This window comes from Toxotes jaculatrix, chromosome 18 (assembly GCF_017976425.1).
Source record: "Toxotes jaculatrix isolate fToxJac2 chromosome 18, fToxJac2.pri, whole genome shotgun sequence".
Lineage (NCBI taxonomy): Eukaryota > Metazoa > Chordata > Actinopteri > Toxotidae > Toxotes > Toxotes jaculatrix.
This window is the reverse complement of record NC_054411.1, coordinates 2,520,704-2,539,550: the sequence shown is the minus strand read 5'-3', so window position 1 is coordinate 2,539,550 and position 18,847 is coordinate 2,520,704. Positions and strand designations below refer to the sequence as shown.

General features: G+C 37.2%; 1 protein-coding gene across 2 annotated transcripts; it reads right to left on the bottom strand.

The window, feature by feature from the left end:
- Positions 1–455: 455 nt before the first annotated feature.
- On the bottom strand, positions 456–14,126 carry grap2a (GRB2 related adaptor protein 2a). Of its 2 annotated transcripts, none has more exons than XM_041062019.1 (8): positions 13,865–14,126; positions 8,530–8,665; positions 8,341–8,432; positions 8,058–8,177; positions 5,067–5,256; positions 2,308–2,400; positions 1,649–1,768; positions 456–1,303 (listed from the first exon to the last, which is right to left on the bottom strand). In XM_041062019.1, the coding sequence occupies exons 2-8, from the start codon at positions 8,605–8,607 to the stop codon at positions 1,124–1,126; spliced, it is 873 nt and encodes a 290-aa protein (XP_040917953.1). In that variant the 5' UTR covers positions 8,608–8,665; positions 13,865–14,126; the 3' UTR covers positions 456–1,123. The 2 variants fall into 2 exon arrangements, with proteins under 2 accessions (XP_040917953.1, XP_040917952.1); XM_041062018.1 differs by having other exon boundaries at positions 13,892–14,126.
- Between the last annotated feature and the right edge of the window lie 4,721 nt (positions 14,127–18,847).

The following is an 18,847-nucleotide window of genomic DNA, read 5'->3' as shown; positions in this document are numbered from 1 at the left end:
AAAAAAAAATACAGGCAGTGTGCAGGAGTTTTGTCAGTTTAAATTGGGTTGTGCTTTCTTTCAACATTTTCAAGTGTGAAGACTTTTTCAATTTTTGGTTCATAAGCTCACAAATGTTTTGCTTTGATGACAGATGCACCATTATTTCTGGTTTCTGTGAGGCAACAAAGCTCAACTGCAGCTCCATCCTTTGGAGCACCCAAACCCCTGGGACACAGCTTAATCTGGAGCAGGCGCTTGAGCAGCTTTTATTTTGAAAGCCACATCTTGTTACTCCCACTTTTATTTTAACTGCCATCAAGCAACTGGATAATAAAGATAAAAGGATCTGCTATTTTTAGGAAACAAAAAAAAAAACAAAAAACAAAAACAAAAAACAAAAAACAAAACAAAAAACAAACAAAAAAAAGAACAGGAAAAAAATCCCCAGAAAGCCGTCATTATTCAGAGTTAAATCGGTGATAAAAAAACATTTTATTTCCAAGTCAGTGCGCGCTGAGGAAGTTACACGTCTAAGTAAAGCATTCAGAGTTCCTGAGATATCTACAGATTTTTTTTCAAACTTTTTTCATGCTTTTTTTCAAACTTTGTTTTCGTGGTATAAAATGTGACTACACTTACAGTGTGAGCAGAAACAGTCGATTCATCAGCAGACTGGCCAAAGAGCATTTTGGAAATAAAAACCTGCTGACAGACACGTCATAATACAGATGATAAAACATTCCTCCCTGCCATCTGCAGCAGTTCCTGCGGGCCAGTTAAACATGTGCCAGGTCTTAGGATGTGTCTTTGCTCCTCTGTGAATAACTGAGACAAAACATGTCCAATAAAACCTGAATGAACGCCGTGAGTTGCTGTGTACGTGTGTGTGTGTGTGTGTGTGTGTGTATATATGTATATGTTTATATATATACACATATATATGTGAAAACACTAACTAACTCACAGTCATTTGGGCCACAGTGTGTTGAAGATGTGCCGACATGTGGTGCAGAGATTAGATGAGTCACTGTCTGTCTGCTCAGTGTTTGTGTTCAAAAACACAAATTCAGAGCCGCTGCAACTGCAGAGCAAGTCTGTGGATGTGTGTAGGCATAGTAAGTGCGTCGCCTGGGGTGTTTTCTCACATCAGAGTTGTGTAGTTGGCAGGAAACAGCCCGATTCTTCCCCGCACCATCCCTTTCCACCACGAGGCGTCTGAGCGATCCAGCACTTCGATGATCTCTCCGGCAGAGAAACCGATTTCGTCGTCCTCCTCTGCAGTGAAGTTGTACAGCGCCTTCACCTGCACCGCGGACGGCCTCTGTGGGACAGTGGAGGAAATTTAAAACTGTTCACGACCTGACAGTGGGGCAGTGGAAGAATCCTTCTGTAGCATCATTTATGATGATAAAAAATGTAGAGTAAAACTTTATCAAATTACTAATTTGAGAAAGTTTAATTAATTTGTTCCCTCTAACTGACTAACACATTTTAAATCTATGAAGCATTCACGTCAGTCACCCAGAATAAATTGCTGGTTCCAGTAACGAGTTTATATCATTATACATTAAATATCTTTGTCCAACTCCAAATCGGAGATTGTGCAGACGGCTGCAGCCCTGATTTTATTTTTTCCTCAGCGGAGGAGAATGGACAGCGGGCTGACCTGAGGCAGGGGCATGGTTTCAGATGTGCGACGAGGGGGAGCATAAGCAGAGCTGACGGGGCTGTCTCTTCCTGTGTGACCGATGGTGTGAGCTCGCTCCTCCAGACCTGTTCTCCTAGCCTGTAAAAGAAGGAAAACACTCCACTTCGTGTTTTTGTTTTCACCGACCGTAAACCAAATCTGAAAACAGCCAAATACTGTATAATTCATATAATGGTATAATGGTATCCAGTAGTAATTTCTGACCAGGAATACTTGTACCCCCGGGGGTTACAGTTGCCAAGGGTCACACATGGAAAGATTGTGGAGTGTTGTGATTAAGAGTGTATGAAAAGTAGTTAGCAAGTAAGCAAAGAAGTTATGGTGTGATGGATGAACGTTCTAATAAAAGTAATGGATAAACAGTTGAAACAGCTAAACGTAATGGATGGATACAGCTAAGACTGCAAACTTAACCTGAACACTGACAGTTCAATTGTATACAAAACAAACTGTAGCAAGATAAACTTTTATATCATTGATAATGTCAAATATCATCCAGTTTAAAGATAATTCACACAAACTAATTAGGAACATGGCGGGTGGTTTCTTTGTGGGGGTTTCTGAACATCTAACAAATGTTCAGAAGCAGTGTTATATGTCATGTAAAGAGAGTGTACCAGCTGGTTGTGAGGCTGGTCTGAAGCTCTACGCGGTGTAGCGGCAATCGCTGCAGCTGATTGATGTTGTTCAGGCAAACTTCCTCTCTTTACCTGTAGAGCCGAAACAGACAGGAAGCAGATAATATCGCACTGCGGCATCAAAATAGGTTAAAAAGGATTACATGATAATAATAAACAACATAGCTGTCATTTCTATTTATATATGCTTTCATTTTACCGGGGCAGAGAACTGAGTGAAAACAAATCCAAAATATTCACCTAAACATAACCAAAAAAATGTAGCTGAGCTAACCGACAAAGCTAACGTAGATAATATGAAATATGGTTCTTAATCAAAAAGGCGTCCAATAACAATGTAAGCTGGGGAGACTTAAATGCACCACAATAACAAAGCATAACGTAAAATTTACAAAACATGCTAATAACGTTAGCTTGACTAGCATCGCTAATGTCTAGTTAGGGAGACTTTAGCTGTGTTATAGCTTGTAATGCTACAGTGACTGTCTGTTTACATAACTACATACTGTTCATATTTACCACCTTAGACATTTCATGAGTTTTACTGGTGCAGCCCCATCACTAATTTTGAAACTAGCTCGTAGTTACTAAGAATTTCGCAAGGACTTCATGTTAAAATGTAGTAACGGATTTAACTGGTGCAGCCCAGCCCTGGGGTTTGCACCAGCAATCCTCAAAATCCCGCAAGAATGCAAGTTTATTAACTCAATGGTTGAGGCAATCTACTGAATATGTAACGCTAGAGTGGGAAATTGATTTGTAAATTAACAGATTAACAAATAACCAATGGCTATTTTGATAACCAATTAATAATTTAGATAAAAACAAGTAAATTTCCTGGCTACAGCCTCTCAAAGTACTCACTACTTTATGAGACTGAACTGACTTGTTGAGATGTCGAACTGACCTGCTGAGATATTGTTCTCAGGTCTCTCTCGTAAAAGAGATCTTCAGATTTCAGTAAGACTTCCTGATTCAATAAAACTTTACTAAACGCAACATTTACTTTCTTTTCTCTGTTTCATATCACTGTGAATGAACAACTGTGGGTATTTAAGATCCCACTACAGTGTGTTTAACATTGTAATTAACAAGTGATTACTCAAAGTGAAAAATGAATAATAACTAATAACAGTGGTGGGAAATACATTTGGTACTCAGGTACAGTTTTCAAGTACTTGTACTTAAATATTTTCATGTTTGAGAGGGAAATATTGTACTTTGTAATCCACTACATTCATTTTACAGTTACAGTTACATTGCACATCCACACACATTTTCAGTTATTCTGTCCAAACAAGAGGTGCAATTAAAAGCATAACTGAAAACATGATAAGTTTTATTTTACCAGTCCTGTATTTTACACCTAATAATGTAGTAGGTGAGTGAAAATGATTCATAAACAGAACGTCATTATCCATCTGTATTTCCTACAGAGACAAAAGAAAATTCTTATTTTCGCTGGTATTTATGCTGCATATTTGTTGAACTGTTGAATTGCTTCCTTAAATGTAGTTTTCAGCTGCATTGGATTCCTTAGTTTTGTGTTTTGATTCGATGATGATCAACAAATAAAACACACTCTCACCGACTCAGCAGTTTGACTTCAACAATATATTCCTACCTAATTTCCACTGACCTACCTACCTACTAACCTAGAAAATAAAGTCATTCAGTGTGGAACATTTTAATCAAAAAGTTCATCTTTCTAGGGAACTCAGGATACCGACATCTCTTTATGAACTATTTTTCACTACATATTTTAATATTGTGGTATTTTTTACAAAGGCATTTCTTGGAAGTGTCCTAGTAATTAACAGCTAAACACAAATTATCTTTTCAGAAAAATTAACTGGAAAATACAGGACCTGGGAAATAAAACTAAAACACCTGTGTGGGTTTACAATGTGCGTACGAGAGCTTTAAAAAATTGCACACAAAACATAGAGTTCAAACACACAATCTGAGACCACTATCTAAAATGTGACACATTATTATAAATTAAACTACGAAAACAATAAAAGAAGAATTTTGCTGCTGTACAGCCACGTTAAAATGCTGCTGGTACTTTACTGCATCAGTAGTAACAAATCAATAATATCCTTCTACTTTTGATATTTTAAGAAATATTTCTTTTATTTAAGTATTATTTTGAATGCAAGACTTTTACTTGTAAAAGAGTATTTTACTTTTTTACTTCTTTGATCCCCTGATAAAATACTCAAGAAAATTAATGAATGAAGTAAACTGATGATGAAAAAACAAACTCCAGCTGAATACACACAGTATTAATGTTTGAAGACTTCCATGCAAGTACAACAATTTAAATAAAATGCGTTTAGTTTTGTGTGGTACTTTAAACTGCTCCACGGCTTTGGCCTCATGAACAGAACTTAGGACCCTTTCTGATGCTCATTTTCTAACAGAAGTATAATATTTCACCTTTCCCACATCCTCCTCCTCAGCTCACTTTGATTACCTCTCAATAACATGTCTTCTGTCTTTCTTCTTTCTTTTCTTTCATTTCCTTTTCTAACTCTCCTTTTTCTTTCTAATTCTACAAATTTTACACAGGCCTCTGAACAGTTGTTGGTTTACAGAATAAGCAGGTAACAACCAACAAACCTAAATTAGATTCCTATTGTTTGATCGTTTGGTGAAGAGATGTAGTTTGAATCGAGCTGTGTGGGCCGTTTTAAAAGCAAATCAAATCTAAAGACAGCAGAAAAGCATCGTACCGACTGGGCCACGGAGGGACTCCTGCTGGGCGAGCTGCCGTCGTTGAGGTAGATCTCCCTGGTCTTAGAGATGGAGGTGTTCTTGTAGAACTCCACCAGCTTGTTTAGGGAGGTGAACTTCTCAGACCACAGGAAGTACTGGCCTTTGTTGTCCCTCAACACTTTGAAGTGCTGAACATCACTCTCGTGTCTGAGGGAAAAGAAAAAGAATCAGAATCAGAATCAGAATCAGAAAAACTTTATTAAATGATGTTCCAACCATTTCTTCCAACCATATTTTTATGAAGCACTTGAAATACTTCAAGATTAAAAAAATCTTTAAGTATTGCAAAAAATGTTTTTGTTTGCCTGAGATGCAAAAGTCAACATATTGATAAAAGCAAAAGATGACAAAGTTAAATGGAGAATAAAATGATGATGCATTTGAAGCACGAACTTGACTTTAACATAACTGAAGAGATGAAAACATCAGACGTGTGAGGAGACCATCACATTAAAATTCACACTAAATCTGGATGGAACATTCTGGGGGGAGGTCTTGCTACCCGCACATGTTATAACGGTGGCCTGATGGGAGGAGCTGGAATGAGTTATGGAGGGGTGTGAGGGGTCTAACTGCCTGGGTGTAAAGATATGATAGTGATGACTGGGTGTTGCCTGTTATTTTACTCGCATGGTTGATGATCTGAGAAAGTCTTGATTTGATTTTTAATGACAAGAATATCGAGGAGTGACTCATTGAGTGACTTGTAGACAGGTGTTAAAATGTCCTTCCTCAAATTCAGACTCTTGTCCACAGGTTCACTGTGCTGCTCAGAAAGTTATAGGGTCGTTCAGGGTCCAGTCACCTGAAGCCCCCCCCCCCCCCCCCCCCACCTACTCCACCACCTTCTAACTCCAGGGTTTCAAATCATGCACAGAAAGAGAAAAATTAGCTGAACATCTACCGACTCGTTTCCTTCATCCCTGAATTCCTGGGCTGTTTCCTAAGCTGGATTGTCCTCTACTGGTCAAAGGAGAAAACTACAACATCAGTTTAGCAGTGAGCAGTAACTCCCATCTTGGTGGCGATAACAGATGTCCTCAGCATCTACAGCTCATCCTACTGAGATGTTTGAATATCATTCACACTGTAGAAAATTATATTCAGTTTCTGTCCTGCATGTATGTGCAGTATATACTCTGAAATAACATACAAAATATCTTTAAAGCACCAGTAGCGGAATTAGTGTTGTAGTGTTTTTATGTTTGTTATAGAATTTACATTCAGTTGTGTGCAAAATTTTGAGTAGCTCCCCCACCCCCCTTCTGGCAGATATCACAGCTTGCAAATGGTTTCAGAAGTCACATAAGAGTCTCTCTGTTCTTAATTTATCATTTTTTTGTTCCTGCGCATCACTTCAGGTTCTGGGATATTTTAATCTGTCCTGCACACACACAACATGTTTAAGATCTGCCCACAGGTTTTCAGTGATGTTCACGTCAGGGGACTGTGGGGGCCTTTCCCAGAGCTTCAGCTTGTCTCTTGAAGTGGTTCATGGTGGTGGTTCTGTTTTGGATCACTGTCCTGTGGTAAAAGCCAGCCTCTTTGACTGACTGAAGGACATCTTAATTTATGAGCCCAAAGCAGAATACTTTCACCCCCATATTTATCGTTTGGTAAAGGAGGTATTTACACCCGTGGTGTTCCCACTGTGACTATTGTCAAAATGTCCTCTGGAAAATAAACTTATTGTTAAATAAGCTTCTGCTTGAGCAACAGCAACAACGTGCAAAGAGTTAGAGTTAAAGAAAAGCTACTTGGTCCACTAAACTGTAGAGCATGAATATTTCCTTGGTGGTTGGAATGACTGCAGACACTTTAAGATGAACTTCACCTCATGTTGGAAGGATGCCACAGTGTCTAAAATACTGCTACTCCCTTCCTCTGTCTTGTTTACTCTACTACTGCTTCTGCAGCTGTCTCCTGGTTGTAAACATGGCAGGGCTTGCAGAGTTTGCAGCACATTAGAGAAGCTAAAACACGGTAAGTTGATGAGTCAGAGTTTACTTTGAACACATATACTTACGTACAAAGAGGGGAAATATTGGTTTACGGTTTCTGGTTAAATAAAACTATTTAACGTAACAGATCTTTTAACAGATTTCAAAAGATTAAACTAACTTTGGTCTAAATCCATCAAATCAACAACCAGATTAGTATTAATACTTTAAATTACATATAATTCAAATAGTCAGTTCTTTGAATTCCGTGATAAAAATTTCTCCGAAACAAGCGCAGATGTCTCTGATAACAGGTCTGTCAGTTTGGGCTGTTCCTGACTGAGAGCTCATTATCTTATCACCAACAACCCTGACTGATTTACACATCAGGTTTTTATATTTCGGCTCTCAGTATCTAGTCTGGGACTTTGTGCTGTGAACGCGACTCATTTACACAAAACCATCGCTGCCTAAAAGGAGGCTGTGGGATAGAAACATATTAAAATGAACAAATTCTTCTTTCTGCTGATTGGTTAGCAAAAACAACTTAGTTTGCTTTGTCAGAAAAAGCTAATTTCAGGGAATTTTGAATGGGTTTGAAGGAAACGTTTGATGAGTTTAAAGGAAAAGTGGCTTGCATTAGAGTTTGGAATCATGCGATCTCCAAATTGTACATTTAGAAGAACTTTAAAGCTTTTTCTTCCTCTCCGTTATCTTAGCCCTGCTTACAGAACTCCAGCCCTGACTGAGTTATGATTCATGATCCATGAGCTGTGCATCAGTGCCACCGCTGCTGCAACTGTTTGTGATCATGTTGATAAGCAGCCAACCCACGGTAACTAACTTCCTGTTGTTTTTAGTTCACCTGAAGGCACCTGTCCTTTTCACCTCACAAAGCAGCCTATCTTTTCCTCGTGCCTCTGCCTCCATTCCTCCAAAATCCAAAGCTTTCAAGCATCAACTACAACCAATGACATCAAAGGGTTTTCAAGACACTCTTTCACTCACCTGACGGAGATGGAGAAGTCTCCCGGGGAGCTCTGGGACCCTCGAATCACAAAGTCGCCAACATCTTTGTGCTTCAGGGCCTCTTCAGCAGCGCTGCGACTGGCGTCCTCCTGAAACCATCTGGAAGCACAAACAGAGCGGACGTGACGCTCCTGCTTTTCTGATGTGTAGTGATTTTGTCAAAGTTGACAAAAAATGCAAATGCATTCAACAATCATCCCAAATAAGGTAACAAATCCACATCCCAGTCCACCGTTTGTTAATGAGTACGACTCTCTCTTACTCTGGAGTATGCATTTCAAGGTAGTTTTGTGGTACGAATCCTTCCTGTCCGTTCATCTCTGCTTTGTACCACTCATCTTGTCGGCTTAAAATCTGATCAGAAAAAGAAAATGACAAGATGTTGCACAAAGGCAGTAAAATATTTTGAAACCACAGCGAGAAAATAATCACTTAATCGACACACACTGACCTTGAGTATATCGCCCTTTCTGAAGCTGAGCTCGTCGTCTCCTGTCGCAAAAAAATCAAACCTTCCTCTGGCTTCCATTGGGACTGGCTGAAATGTCAGAGAGGTTTAGAAAACAGAGGGTCCACAGCAGGCGTTTCTATGCAGGGAGAAAGAAAAATATAGAAATAAAATATGGGAAAATTCTGGAGTTCGTCTAGAAAAAAATGTTATGATTACCATTCTAAAGAGGTCTATGGGAACAGAGATTAGTAGCTATAGTTTGTATGGTCACAAGATTATCTTTAGGAAGTCACATGATGATATGAAAACTATTCTGAATGTACTTTGTAGAGTGACAGAACAACATGATAACTAAGATATCTGAAAATGTCACCTTGGGCGCTGGAGGATTAAAATTAGTATCTGATTTGTTGATTTTAAACATTTCTTCCATAATACTTTAAAATTTCCAGACTTCGGTTTTCAGGGGACAAAATGAAAGGGAACATGATATAACAGCATACAAACATGAGACACTTAGACCAACAATGTACTGTTCCACCCAACCATTAAGACTTCAGTTCCTGGTAATTATAAAGTATGTTTTTGCGTGTGACGCCACTATCAGGCTACAACCTCTTGACATGAATGAAGGACATTGAAATGACGTGGGGATTGAAGGAACTGGAAAAAAAAATCATCTGTTCTATTTTTTAATTTAGGAAGAGACATAGAAGCCACTTCCCCATTTGCTACAGTTCACCTACAGATACACAAACAGGACGGGAATACAGAGGTCAGCACATCATTAGTGAGTTCAGCCTCTGAAACATCACATCACATTTTGAATTAAAACTACAGTCAGGATTCAAATCCCATGATAGCAGTTACTGTATCTTCGGTGTTACTTTTGGTTATTTTCCCACAGATGCAAATAAACCCTTTACTCATTTTGTGGTTACGGAGTGAAGGATGTGGTGAGTTATCTCTGAAAAAAACTGACTCTACCTTTGCTTCAGTCATGCAGCTGTTAGCGCTTTGCAAGATCACAACTTTTATCTTTAAACTCAAGAACCTGAGGAGATGTAATAATACCTATAATCCCTTTCTTCCATGGAGCGAATAAATGTCGCTTAATAAAAAGATTCATCATCTTTTTTCCTATACACACACGCACACACTGTAAATGGATATTTAAAAGTGATGGATAAACAGACAAAATAATGGATGGACACTTGAAATAGCTAAAAAATAATAGAGAAACATTAAACCATTAGCTAAAAGTTACAGACCTAGCCTGTCATTGCAGTCTCAACTGCTGACTATTGCTTTGGGTGAGGAAATAAAGGGGAAATAAAGCACAATTTTAGACACTGAGCTGTTCTTTCTTTACACCAAGGATTATTTTCAATGGTAATGATCTCCTCTGCTTCAGTCAATGCTTAATGATATACATCAGCTACATCAGTTATATGATAAGAAGAACAAGAGGACACTTTGAGGAGTGGAAAATCAAGTCACGATGCCATTGTGCAGTCATGGACAGAACAGCCCAAGTGTTTCATAAAAAGTCTACAACTTTAATGAAACAACTCTCAGTCAAAATAATGGAAGTTTTGGGTAGTTGGGTTTCATTCGGTTGGTTCCTGCTTTGTGTTCATTAAGGGACAGATCTTCAAAAAGTGGCTAAAGCTCCAGATTTAAAAGACTGGGCCAAAGCAAAGTTACACAGAACATCCTTCTCAACAGGTTCAAAGGCAGTTCCAACAAGGTTTTTTTGGACAACAGCCTTTTCTAGAGAAATCAGTACCTGTTGTACTAATCCTTTCTTTAAAAAAAAGAAAAAGAAAAAAAAAGCGTTGCTTAAGTTGCCATATAATTAGGTTTTGTGACAGTGTAGGACATAACCACAACAGGTCAGCCTTTCAGCGGCAACACTGAGTGGTTTTCCTGAGCTTGTAGCCTACTTAAAAGCCTCAGCCTTATTGTGCTTGCCTCATATTTGAAATGTTATTTATTCACTTTACAGACAAGTAGGACAGCAAAAAGAATCACCAAATACTCACATCCGAAAAGCTGAAACCTGTGAATTTTCAGAACTGTTGCTTAAAAATAAAAATTTCATTCATTCCATTAGTTGATGATCAAAATTGTGGCTGATTAATGTGTATTGTAGACTGAGGGTGTAAGAAAGATCCTCAGTGTCATTTCAAGCGTATTTAATAGATTTTCTTGCTGACACAATCTGAGGGGATATAGAGGAAACCCATCTCAGCACGCAGTATATTTTTCAATGGTGATAACACTCGACTGCAATTAATACTTTCAGTTGTAAGAAGTGTTGCTTGCAGCGTTGCAGCTGCAGCGTGCAAACTACCATGCAGAAGCAGCTAAATCAATTTATTTGATTCCATTTTCTGGAACAAACAGACTGTTGGTCTCTAACTTTGAAACCTGTTAGTTTTTACCAGAAGTCAAGGAAGTATTTAGATCCTTACGTTAAAGTAGCAATATTGTAATATATAAAAATACTAAAAGTAGAAGTTCTGCATCGAAAATGTCACTGTGTAAAAGTATATTAGCAAAATTTACCTAACATACCAAAAGTACTCAGAAGTACTGCATGAGTACTTTTCTCCAAATCGACCCCTGCTAGTGTTCTGCTGCTACATATTATATTATTAAACTATTAATACCGCTGTGTTAATGTGCAGTATTTTACTGTAGTAGCTGCTCAAGAAAGTTTTAACCACTCTATATTAAGTTAGTGAATCATATTTCATACAATTATCATATCTTTTCAATGTAAAATTGGAATTCCCCCCTGAAATGTAGTGGTGTATAAAGAAGCATAAAATGTAAATAATCAAGTACCTCGAAATCATACTTGAGTCCAGTACTTGAATAAATGTAGGTAAATGTAGGCACTTTTTACAGTTGTAACAGGTGCAGCAGACAACTGGTCAGGAGTCATTTAAGAGTAGGCAAAGCATGTCAACATAAACACAGAGAAAGCACGATCATCAGTGCAGAACAGGCATATTTCTCTTCAAAACACTGGCATTGCAGGAATCACACAGATTCAGTTATCCTGAACAAACTGAAGAGGTGGTGGTACTCAGATCCTTAGTGAATGTAAAGTGCCAGCACAACAAAGTAAAAATACTCAAATACAAGTAAAAGTCCTGCACTTAGCCCCTTGTTGTATGGCATCAAGTAATGATTACTTTCATGTATTAATTTGCAGATTCACAACCTAAAGACTGGGCATCGATCTGTGGCAAAGAGAAGCTGATTATTTTTCTCTTGGTCAACTAATCGTCTCAGCTCTTGTTTTTGTAGAGGGGTCACAAACCAATGAAGCGTTCTACTCTACCAGGCGTGTGAAGATAACAGATAAATGTAGTGGAGTAAAGAGTGCAATATTTGCCTCTGAAATCCAGAGAGGTATGAAGTAGCATGAAACACGCAAGTAAAGTACAAGTACCTCAAACCTGTACTTACATGAAGTACTTGAGTAAATGTTACTTTACCACATGGAGCAAATAGCTCATCTTTCACAGCTCTTTTTCATTTATTTTACAGCCATAGTTAATACTTACTTTGATTTTACATACAAAAAAAATGATTAACTTGTAAAATAAAAATACACTGTTAAAGGTTAAAGGCCCTACATAGCCACATGGGTATGTATGTGTGTTAAGGAGGCTCCATAATTTAACACTCAGAAAGCTTTTGCTTTTACTTTTGATACTTTCAACAGACCTTTAGTAGAATTCTCTCTACTTTTACACTGTGTTATTGCAGGTTTTACTTTAGTTAAAGATCTCAGCACTTCTTCAGCCACTGCTCTTGTTAACCAGCTGATATTGGATCATATGCAATATGTCACAAACCAAAAAAGTTTAATGTTTAACAAGGCATCACTGGATTTTAAAACTTCGTGAAATGTTTACAAAGTAAAATCTCAATCTGAAAAGTGACTATAGTTATCAAATAAATGCAGAGCAGAAAATGTAGAATATTTCCCTCGGAATTATAGATGAGTAGAATTAAAAAGTAATAAAATGGAAGTACAGGTACACCAAAACTGTAAGTACAGTAAATCCAGTATAGTACTTAAATAAATGTACTTATTTACTTTCCACCACTGGGTCAGATTCAGTTACATGAAACTGCTATTGTGATCTGAGATGCAATGATTAGTCGATAATTAGTCAACGGACAACAGAAAAAATTATCTGGCAACTACACTGATAATCAATTCATCATTTTAGTCGCTCTTCAAGCAACAATGCAGACACGTTCTGTGGTTTCAGATTCTCAAGTGTCAGGATTTTATGCTTTTTAGTGAGTGGATGTTTGGATAAATAAAAAGCACTAAATTAAAACAAGCTAATGAAATTGATCAAATTGGGCTGTGGGAAATTTTAACAAATAAGTTTTAACTATTTTCTAACATGTTATCGACGAAACAGCTAAGTGAGAAAACAAATGGCAGATTAATGAATAAAGCAGATAATCGTTAGTTGCAGCCCTAACTGGGATCTTGTGGCTAATATCAGTGAACTCATCTGTCAGTGCTGTTGTAAACCAGCTGACACTGTGTTTTCTTCGACCACAGGGTGCAGAAGGGCGTGTGTCATGCTTTCACAGGAGGATGTCTTGACGTGAGGTCGCTCACAGCTCTGATCAATCAGGCCGCTGACCTCTGACTCTGATGTCTAACCTCTCTGGTGACAGACGCAGAGGGATCTCAACTCATTCACACAAATATTATAATATGCATACGTATATAATCTGAGCTACTGAAATTGTTAAATGAGTTTTAGCAGTCATGATCTGCATTAACCTTCTCTCGCTCTCACACCAACAGCCTTTAAAACCACTTCCCCAAACTCACACGAGTAAAAGCATGCAGCTGAGGAACAAACAGGACGAATTAAGCAGTAAGATTAAGTAAGTAAACACAGAAACAACAAAGAAATTGTTCTGAATTTGTGATTTGACCTGTCTTTACGTGTATTTGAGGAAGACTAGGAGATATCAATGTCCAGATTGGAGTGCAGCCTTTATGAGCCAGTTGTATTTCATTCAAAAAGCCAAATAAATTAGTTAGATGTGTTGCTGGCTGTTGCAAAAGCAGCAGAAACTTTTAAGATAATTTAATTCAATTTTAAAATAAATAAATAAATACATAAAGATATATATATTGTAAGGAATGACAGTAAATATGAGCCACGAGTATGAACGATAGAGAAGTGAGGAATAGCTGGAAAGAGAAAGAGGAAGAAAGATGACTCGTTGCTAAAAACGTTAATTTTTACAATGAAGTTTGGTGTGTGATTTATCGTACTTATATTAAACGCATTCTTCAGCTCACCTGTCCTCTTCTCTGGGCCGCAGCTGAACTTGTAGTTGAAGTTTATTCTAAGGCTGGCCTCTTCTCCCTCCGAAAGATGAACACGGCATCATATCTGTCAGTCCAGTAACGTTTTCATTCACAAATAAAAGTCCCGGTTTTCGGAGAATAATGTTTTACGGCTCTTTTGACTGGATTCAGTCGCGTAAAGACGGAAGATGCGTGAGCTCCGAGGGTCCGCTCTGATGTTGCTGCCTGAAGAGAACCGCCTCTCTTCAAAGTCTCAGCCGCACCAACCATAAAATGTCACTTCCGCCCGTGTTTTCAAAATAAAACTACTAACTTTGTTATTTACAAAAAAAAAAAAAAAAGTTAAGTAAAAAAGTTACTACTGTTCTGACTGTATTTAAGACTCGTCCTAGATCTATCGTCGGAATGAAAAAAAATATTCAGTCCACTGCAGAAAAAAAAGGTTGTCTGTTAGCATCACAGTTAGCATTACATTCAAAACTTACAATTATCAGGATATCTGGCTGTTGTTTCACACTTTTAGAAAATATTACTTGCATAACGTATACTTTTTAGGTGTATATTCACTATTGTTACACATAAATTCAAATTGGCACATGCTCCCCATAAGGTTAGCCTATTAATTATAATTATTTAACCTTTTAGGCTGTTTAATGAAATATTTTGCACCTTTTCAAGTCGCACAATTTGTTTGTGTTTACAGCTTTGTATATATGCTGATCCATTTTCCAGCTTTTTTCTTTTGTTTTGCAGAAAATGTAGGTAGTTTCCAGTTTCATTCTGTCTCTCTCTGGTTAACTTGGCACAGCTTTCGCTTCTTTTCCCTCTTATTTTCACAAATAAAAAGGCCCCAGTCCTTCCTCGTCTGTGAACATTTACAGTCACATTTATCAAATACTACTCAGCACTTCTGCCATTGTGGTTTAGATGCACATATATACACACATATACACAAAAACCTTGAACTGAATTACTTTTTTTATTACCACTGATTTATCAGTCTGCACAAGATTTAATTAATATGTCAGAGATGTTTCACCCCCTAAAATAAAATCCTTAGACTTTTTTTTTCACATAAAACAATCTTCTAAAAGTGAATTGTTCAAAGTGATGAATTTATCAACAATGGGCCTTAAAGCCCCACATGACTGCTAAGCTTGTAAATAAGGTAAATTTTGAATGAAACTTTGTGTTTCTCAAACATGCTTCATCGTCATAATTTTATAATTCCCTGCGGGGTCATCCAATACAAACCAAGCTATTTCAACTGTTCAGCTTTATACTGTGATCAATTAAAAAAATATTCTCCCCTTTAGCATCAAAGTCCATTTACTCTGCTCAGGACAGCATTTTAAAATCACCTTGCAGAGATCTGAAACTTGCCTTGACCATGGTGATTTATCAGAGGGTATTTAATATCAAAAAGAACAAAAGGAGATCTGGTCTGTTCATTCATCAAATTGTGGTGTGTGAGGTTTTATTAAGCTTGTAGAGGAGGAGGAGGATGAACGCTTGTGTCTCAGCTGTCTCTGCTGAATGTAGAGATGATGTTTTGCATCATTTGATGAAGACACCAGCAAGGTCAGAGAAATAAAGGTGTGCACCTAAATGTGAGGAAAAAAGGCTAAAAAAAAAAAAAAAGCTCCACCTTCCCTTTTAATATTATTGTTTTCTGATGACCAAGTACTGATTGTTTTGAAAAGTCTGCATGGTTTTACCATTCATTCAGTTTCACTTTAATGGAAACCAGTGGCTCTCTGGATGGTTGGAAAAGCACAGTTCCACAACATCATCCTCTAGAAAACAGTGAGCAGTTTTGTAAAGTATATGTGACCTTGGCTAATACGTAAATAACAATATATTCACAAATATAAACCATGTTAAAACAATATATTCATAGATGGATACACATAAATATACATAGAAAAAAATGGCTTCTGCACTTTAACCTTCTGTAATGTTGAGGCCCTCAGCTGTGTTGCAATGGCAAAGTCTTCCACTAATAATGTGTTATGCTCTTGTTCCTTTCTTTTTGATTGCTGTATCATCATAATACATGGCAACGTTGACATTTTTTGCCAACAGTCAGTGAACATTATCTTGATGGGGTGTTATTGTACATGACAGAAAATCAAATTACCTTGAGTGTCTGATTGCTTTGTGAAAAGGTTATTTAGTGTCAATCAATATTGCTCCACTCACTGCTATAATCAACATGTCTGCATGTAAATGTCTTTTGTTAATACTGGAGCAGCATCCTGGGAAAACAAGCACATTTAACTTATGAATTACAAACAAAGCTCCTGTTTTTTTGTTGTTTTATATTATTTTTATTTTTTGGTGTGATTGAGACCAAATTAATTAATTGCTTGCAGAAAATTAGCTGTTCTCAGATTTGATCAGTGACTGTGAGGAATACACACTTACTGATTTTGTATGTTCCACATATGTTCCACTTCATGGAAACATAGAGATAGATAGATAGATAGATAGATAGATAGATAGATAGATAGATAGATAGATAGATAGATAGATAGATAGACAGACAGACAGACAGATAGATAGATAGATAGATTAAAAAAAACTGTAGCATGAGAGAGAATTCTCACAGGGAAAACAGTCTGATAGATGTTCATTACAGACAACTAACTACACAGAATGGATGCTGAGCTGTGCTCAGCATGTCAGCGTCAAACAGCAGAAACAGGCCGTTTGCAGAACAGTGTCAAGATGTGTGTCAGACCTGAATCTTGCCATCTCCAAACCACTTGCTGTGCACAGCAGCTGCAGGTGGAGCTCACTCACATCCGCCTGACACCGTGTTACTCAATACCACAAAAAACACACAGCCGTATGTGTGTATGTGTGTGTGTGTATCACACATATTGCTTGGGTTTGTAAAGAAGTACTGCAGGTGTTAGCGGTGGCCAACAGTTAATGTATTAACATACCATCATTAAAATGATTGTGTAATGAACGTGAAAGCAGTAAACTGAAGCCCTTTATTTAAAGTATTTATCTGGTAACACTTTACTTTAAGTCCTCCAATTTAGCATTTATAAGCAGTGAACATGTAATCAACGGTTTATAACATATTATAATGTAGATGCAGGCATGTATATGATGTATATGCCCACAACTAAAGCAGGTATATAAACAGATAATGACCATAAAGATCTTTAACCAGGATAGAGCATAGAGTTTATAATATTTTACAGAATGTGAAAAATGGTAAAAACTGCAGTTTTTCCAAAATATGCAATATTCCTGTGTGTGGGTGTGTGCATGTGTTGCTGGCATATGGCACTTCATTATTTCTGCCACTAGGTGGTGCTCTTGATACACACATGGATAAATTAACCACAGTTAAATAAGGCCTCAAAGCTTATTACATAGTACAAGTTTGTTCATAGTTTGTAAGCAGAACCTACAGAATAATGAACAAAACAATATGGAAACTTTTAAACTATATACAAATAATATTTTTTTCTTGGTTTCTTGTACTTGTACTCAATTTTCAGCCATTTGCTGTAACTGAAACTTATTCTGTAGATTTGTATTATTTTTAACGCTCAGGGCCTGTCTCCAATAAAGATTAATGGTTCTTTAGATTCATTAATTTAATAATAAAAAATATATTGACATTTTAATATGTGTCTGTATCAAAGTACACAGTGATTGAAATGCATGGAATACATTTACCTATTTTTTTTTCATATACATTCATTGGTCCTTAAGAAAATGTTCCAAAATGGCAATCTCACAATATTAAGAAATCCTTTAAAAGAAACCCTAAATTTAACCTTTTCGTGCTTGACCTATAGCATAATCTTCCACCAAATTTCATTGAAACTTTTTATGATTTTGTGACAATCTGCTAACTAACAACCATGACTGAAATTATTACTTCCTTGGTGTAGCTCATAAAGCAGTGGTAGACCAAAAACCTTTTCTAATATGATGCAGGATTTTCAGTCTTCACAAGTTGTTCTATGAGTATGTATGTAAGTGACCACGCAGCAGCCAGTTGAAGCTGTTTAGAGACAAAACTTTCATTTTGTGCAACAGCAGAAATTATCTTAACATTGTTGTTAAGATAATTTTCCCTTCTCCTGCTTAGACTACTAATTACCATAGCTTGATCTAATGAGGAACAAGGATGCAACCAAAAATAACTGACATCTTCTGCTCTGCATTCCTCCTCCGTTTTCTTTTGGGCTCTACACATCCAGTAATAATCAGGATTCATTATATGAATTTCTACAAAAGTTAAACTAATCTTCACCTAAGTATTCTCAGTCATCCTCCAGTAAAGGCCAAGATGACAGTAGATGACATTTTGATACACAGTTTCTGGTGTTAACTCTGGATGTTATTGCTAAACGTTAAACGTAAAACAAAATGGTTTTATATTCCCACTAACTTGTGTGTCTGCGCGTGATGTGAAAGGGTTGCAGTGACAAACCCAGTTATAGTTGTAGATTTACTGACGCATGCTGGTATTTATATCTTGATGTGTGCTTGTTGATTTGCCTACATAATTGTTAGTGTGATAGAGACAAATGTAAATGAATATGTTTAGTGTCTGGTAACTGCTTTGTAGCTAATAGCTAAATCTGGTATGAATCAACTCCTCTAATTTTGAGATTAGTGTTTTTTGTGCATGTTCTTTATTTAATAAAGAGAGGGGGGGGGGGGGGGGGGATAATTAAGACTGATGCAAAAAAACTACAGAGTTGTTGCATTTTCTGCGAGAGTCCCGAGTTACTGAGTTACTTTAGAAAAATGTAATGTGGAAAAAACACTTTCACAACCACAAGCTCGCAACTCCATTCCCTGCTTGTCCCGTTTTTTTTTAAGGAGGTATGCATTTTTTTAAGGGCTTTGGTGGCCCTAGAAAGTCTTGGCTCGGCCCAAGGTCCTCCGTTTGTGTTTAAGAATGAGTGT

Bases quoted from the DNA above. Each gene is read 5' to 3' on its own strand.
- grap2a (XM_041062019.1), bottom strand. From the start codon at position 8,607: ATGGAAGCCAGAGGAAGGTTTGATTTTTTTGCGACAGGAGACGACGAG. The intron at 2,401-5,066 runs GTACGATGCTTT...TCGGCTCTACAG, and splicing joins GTCCCTCCGTGGCCCAGTCG to GTAAAGAGAGGAAGTTTGCC. The intron at 1,304-1,648 runs GTCAGCCCGCTG...ACTGTCCCACAG, and splicing joins AAACCATGCCCCTGCCTCAG to AGGCCGTCCGCGGTGCAGGT.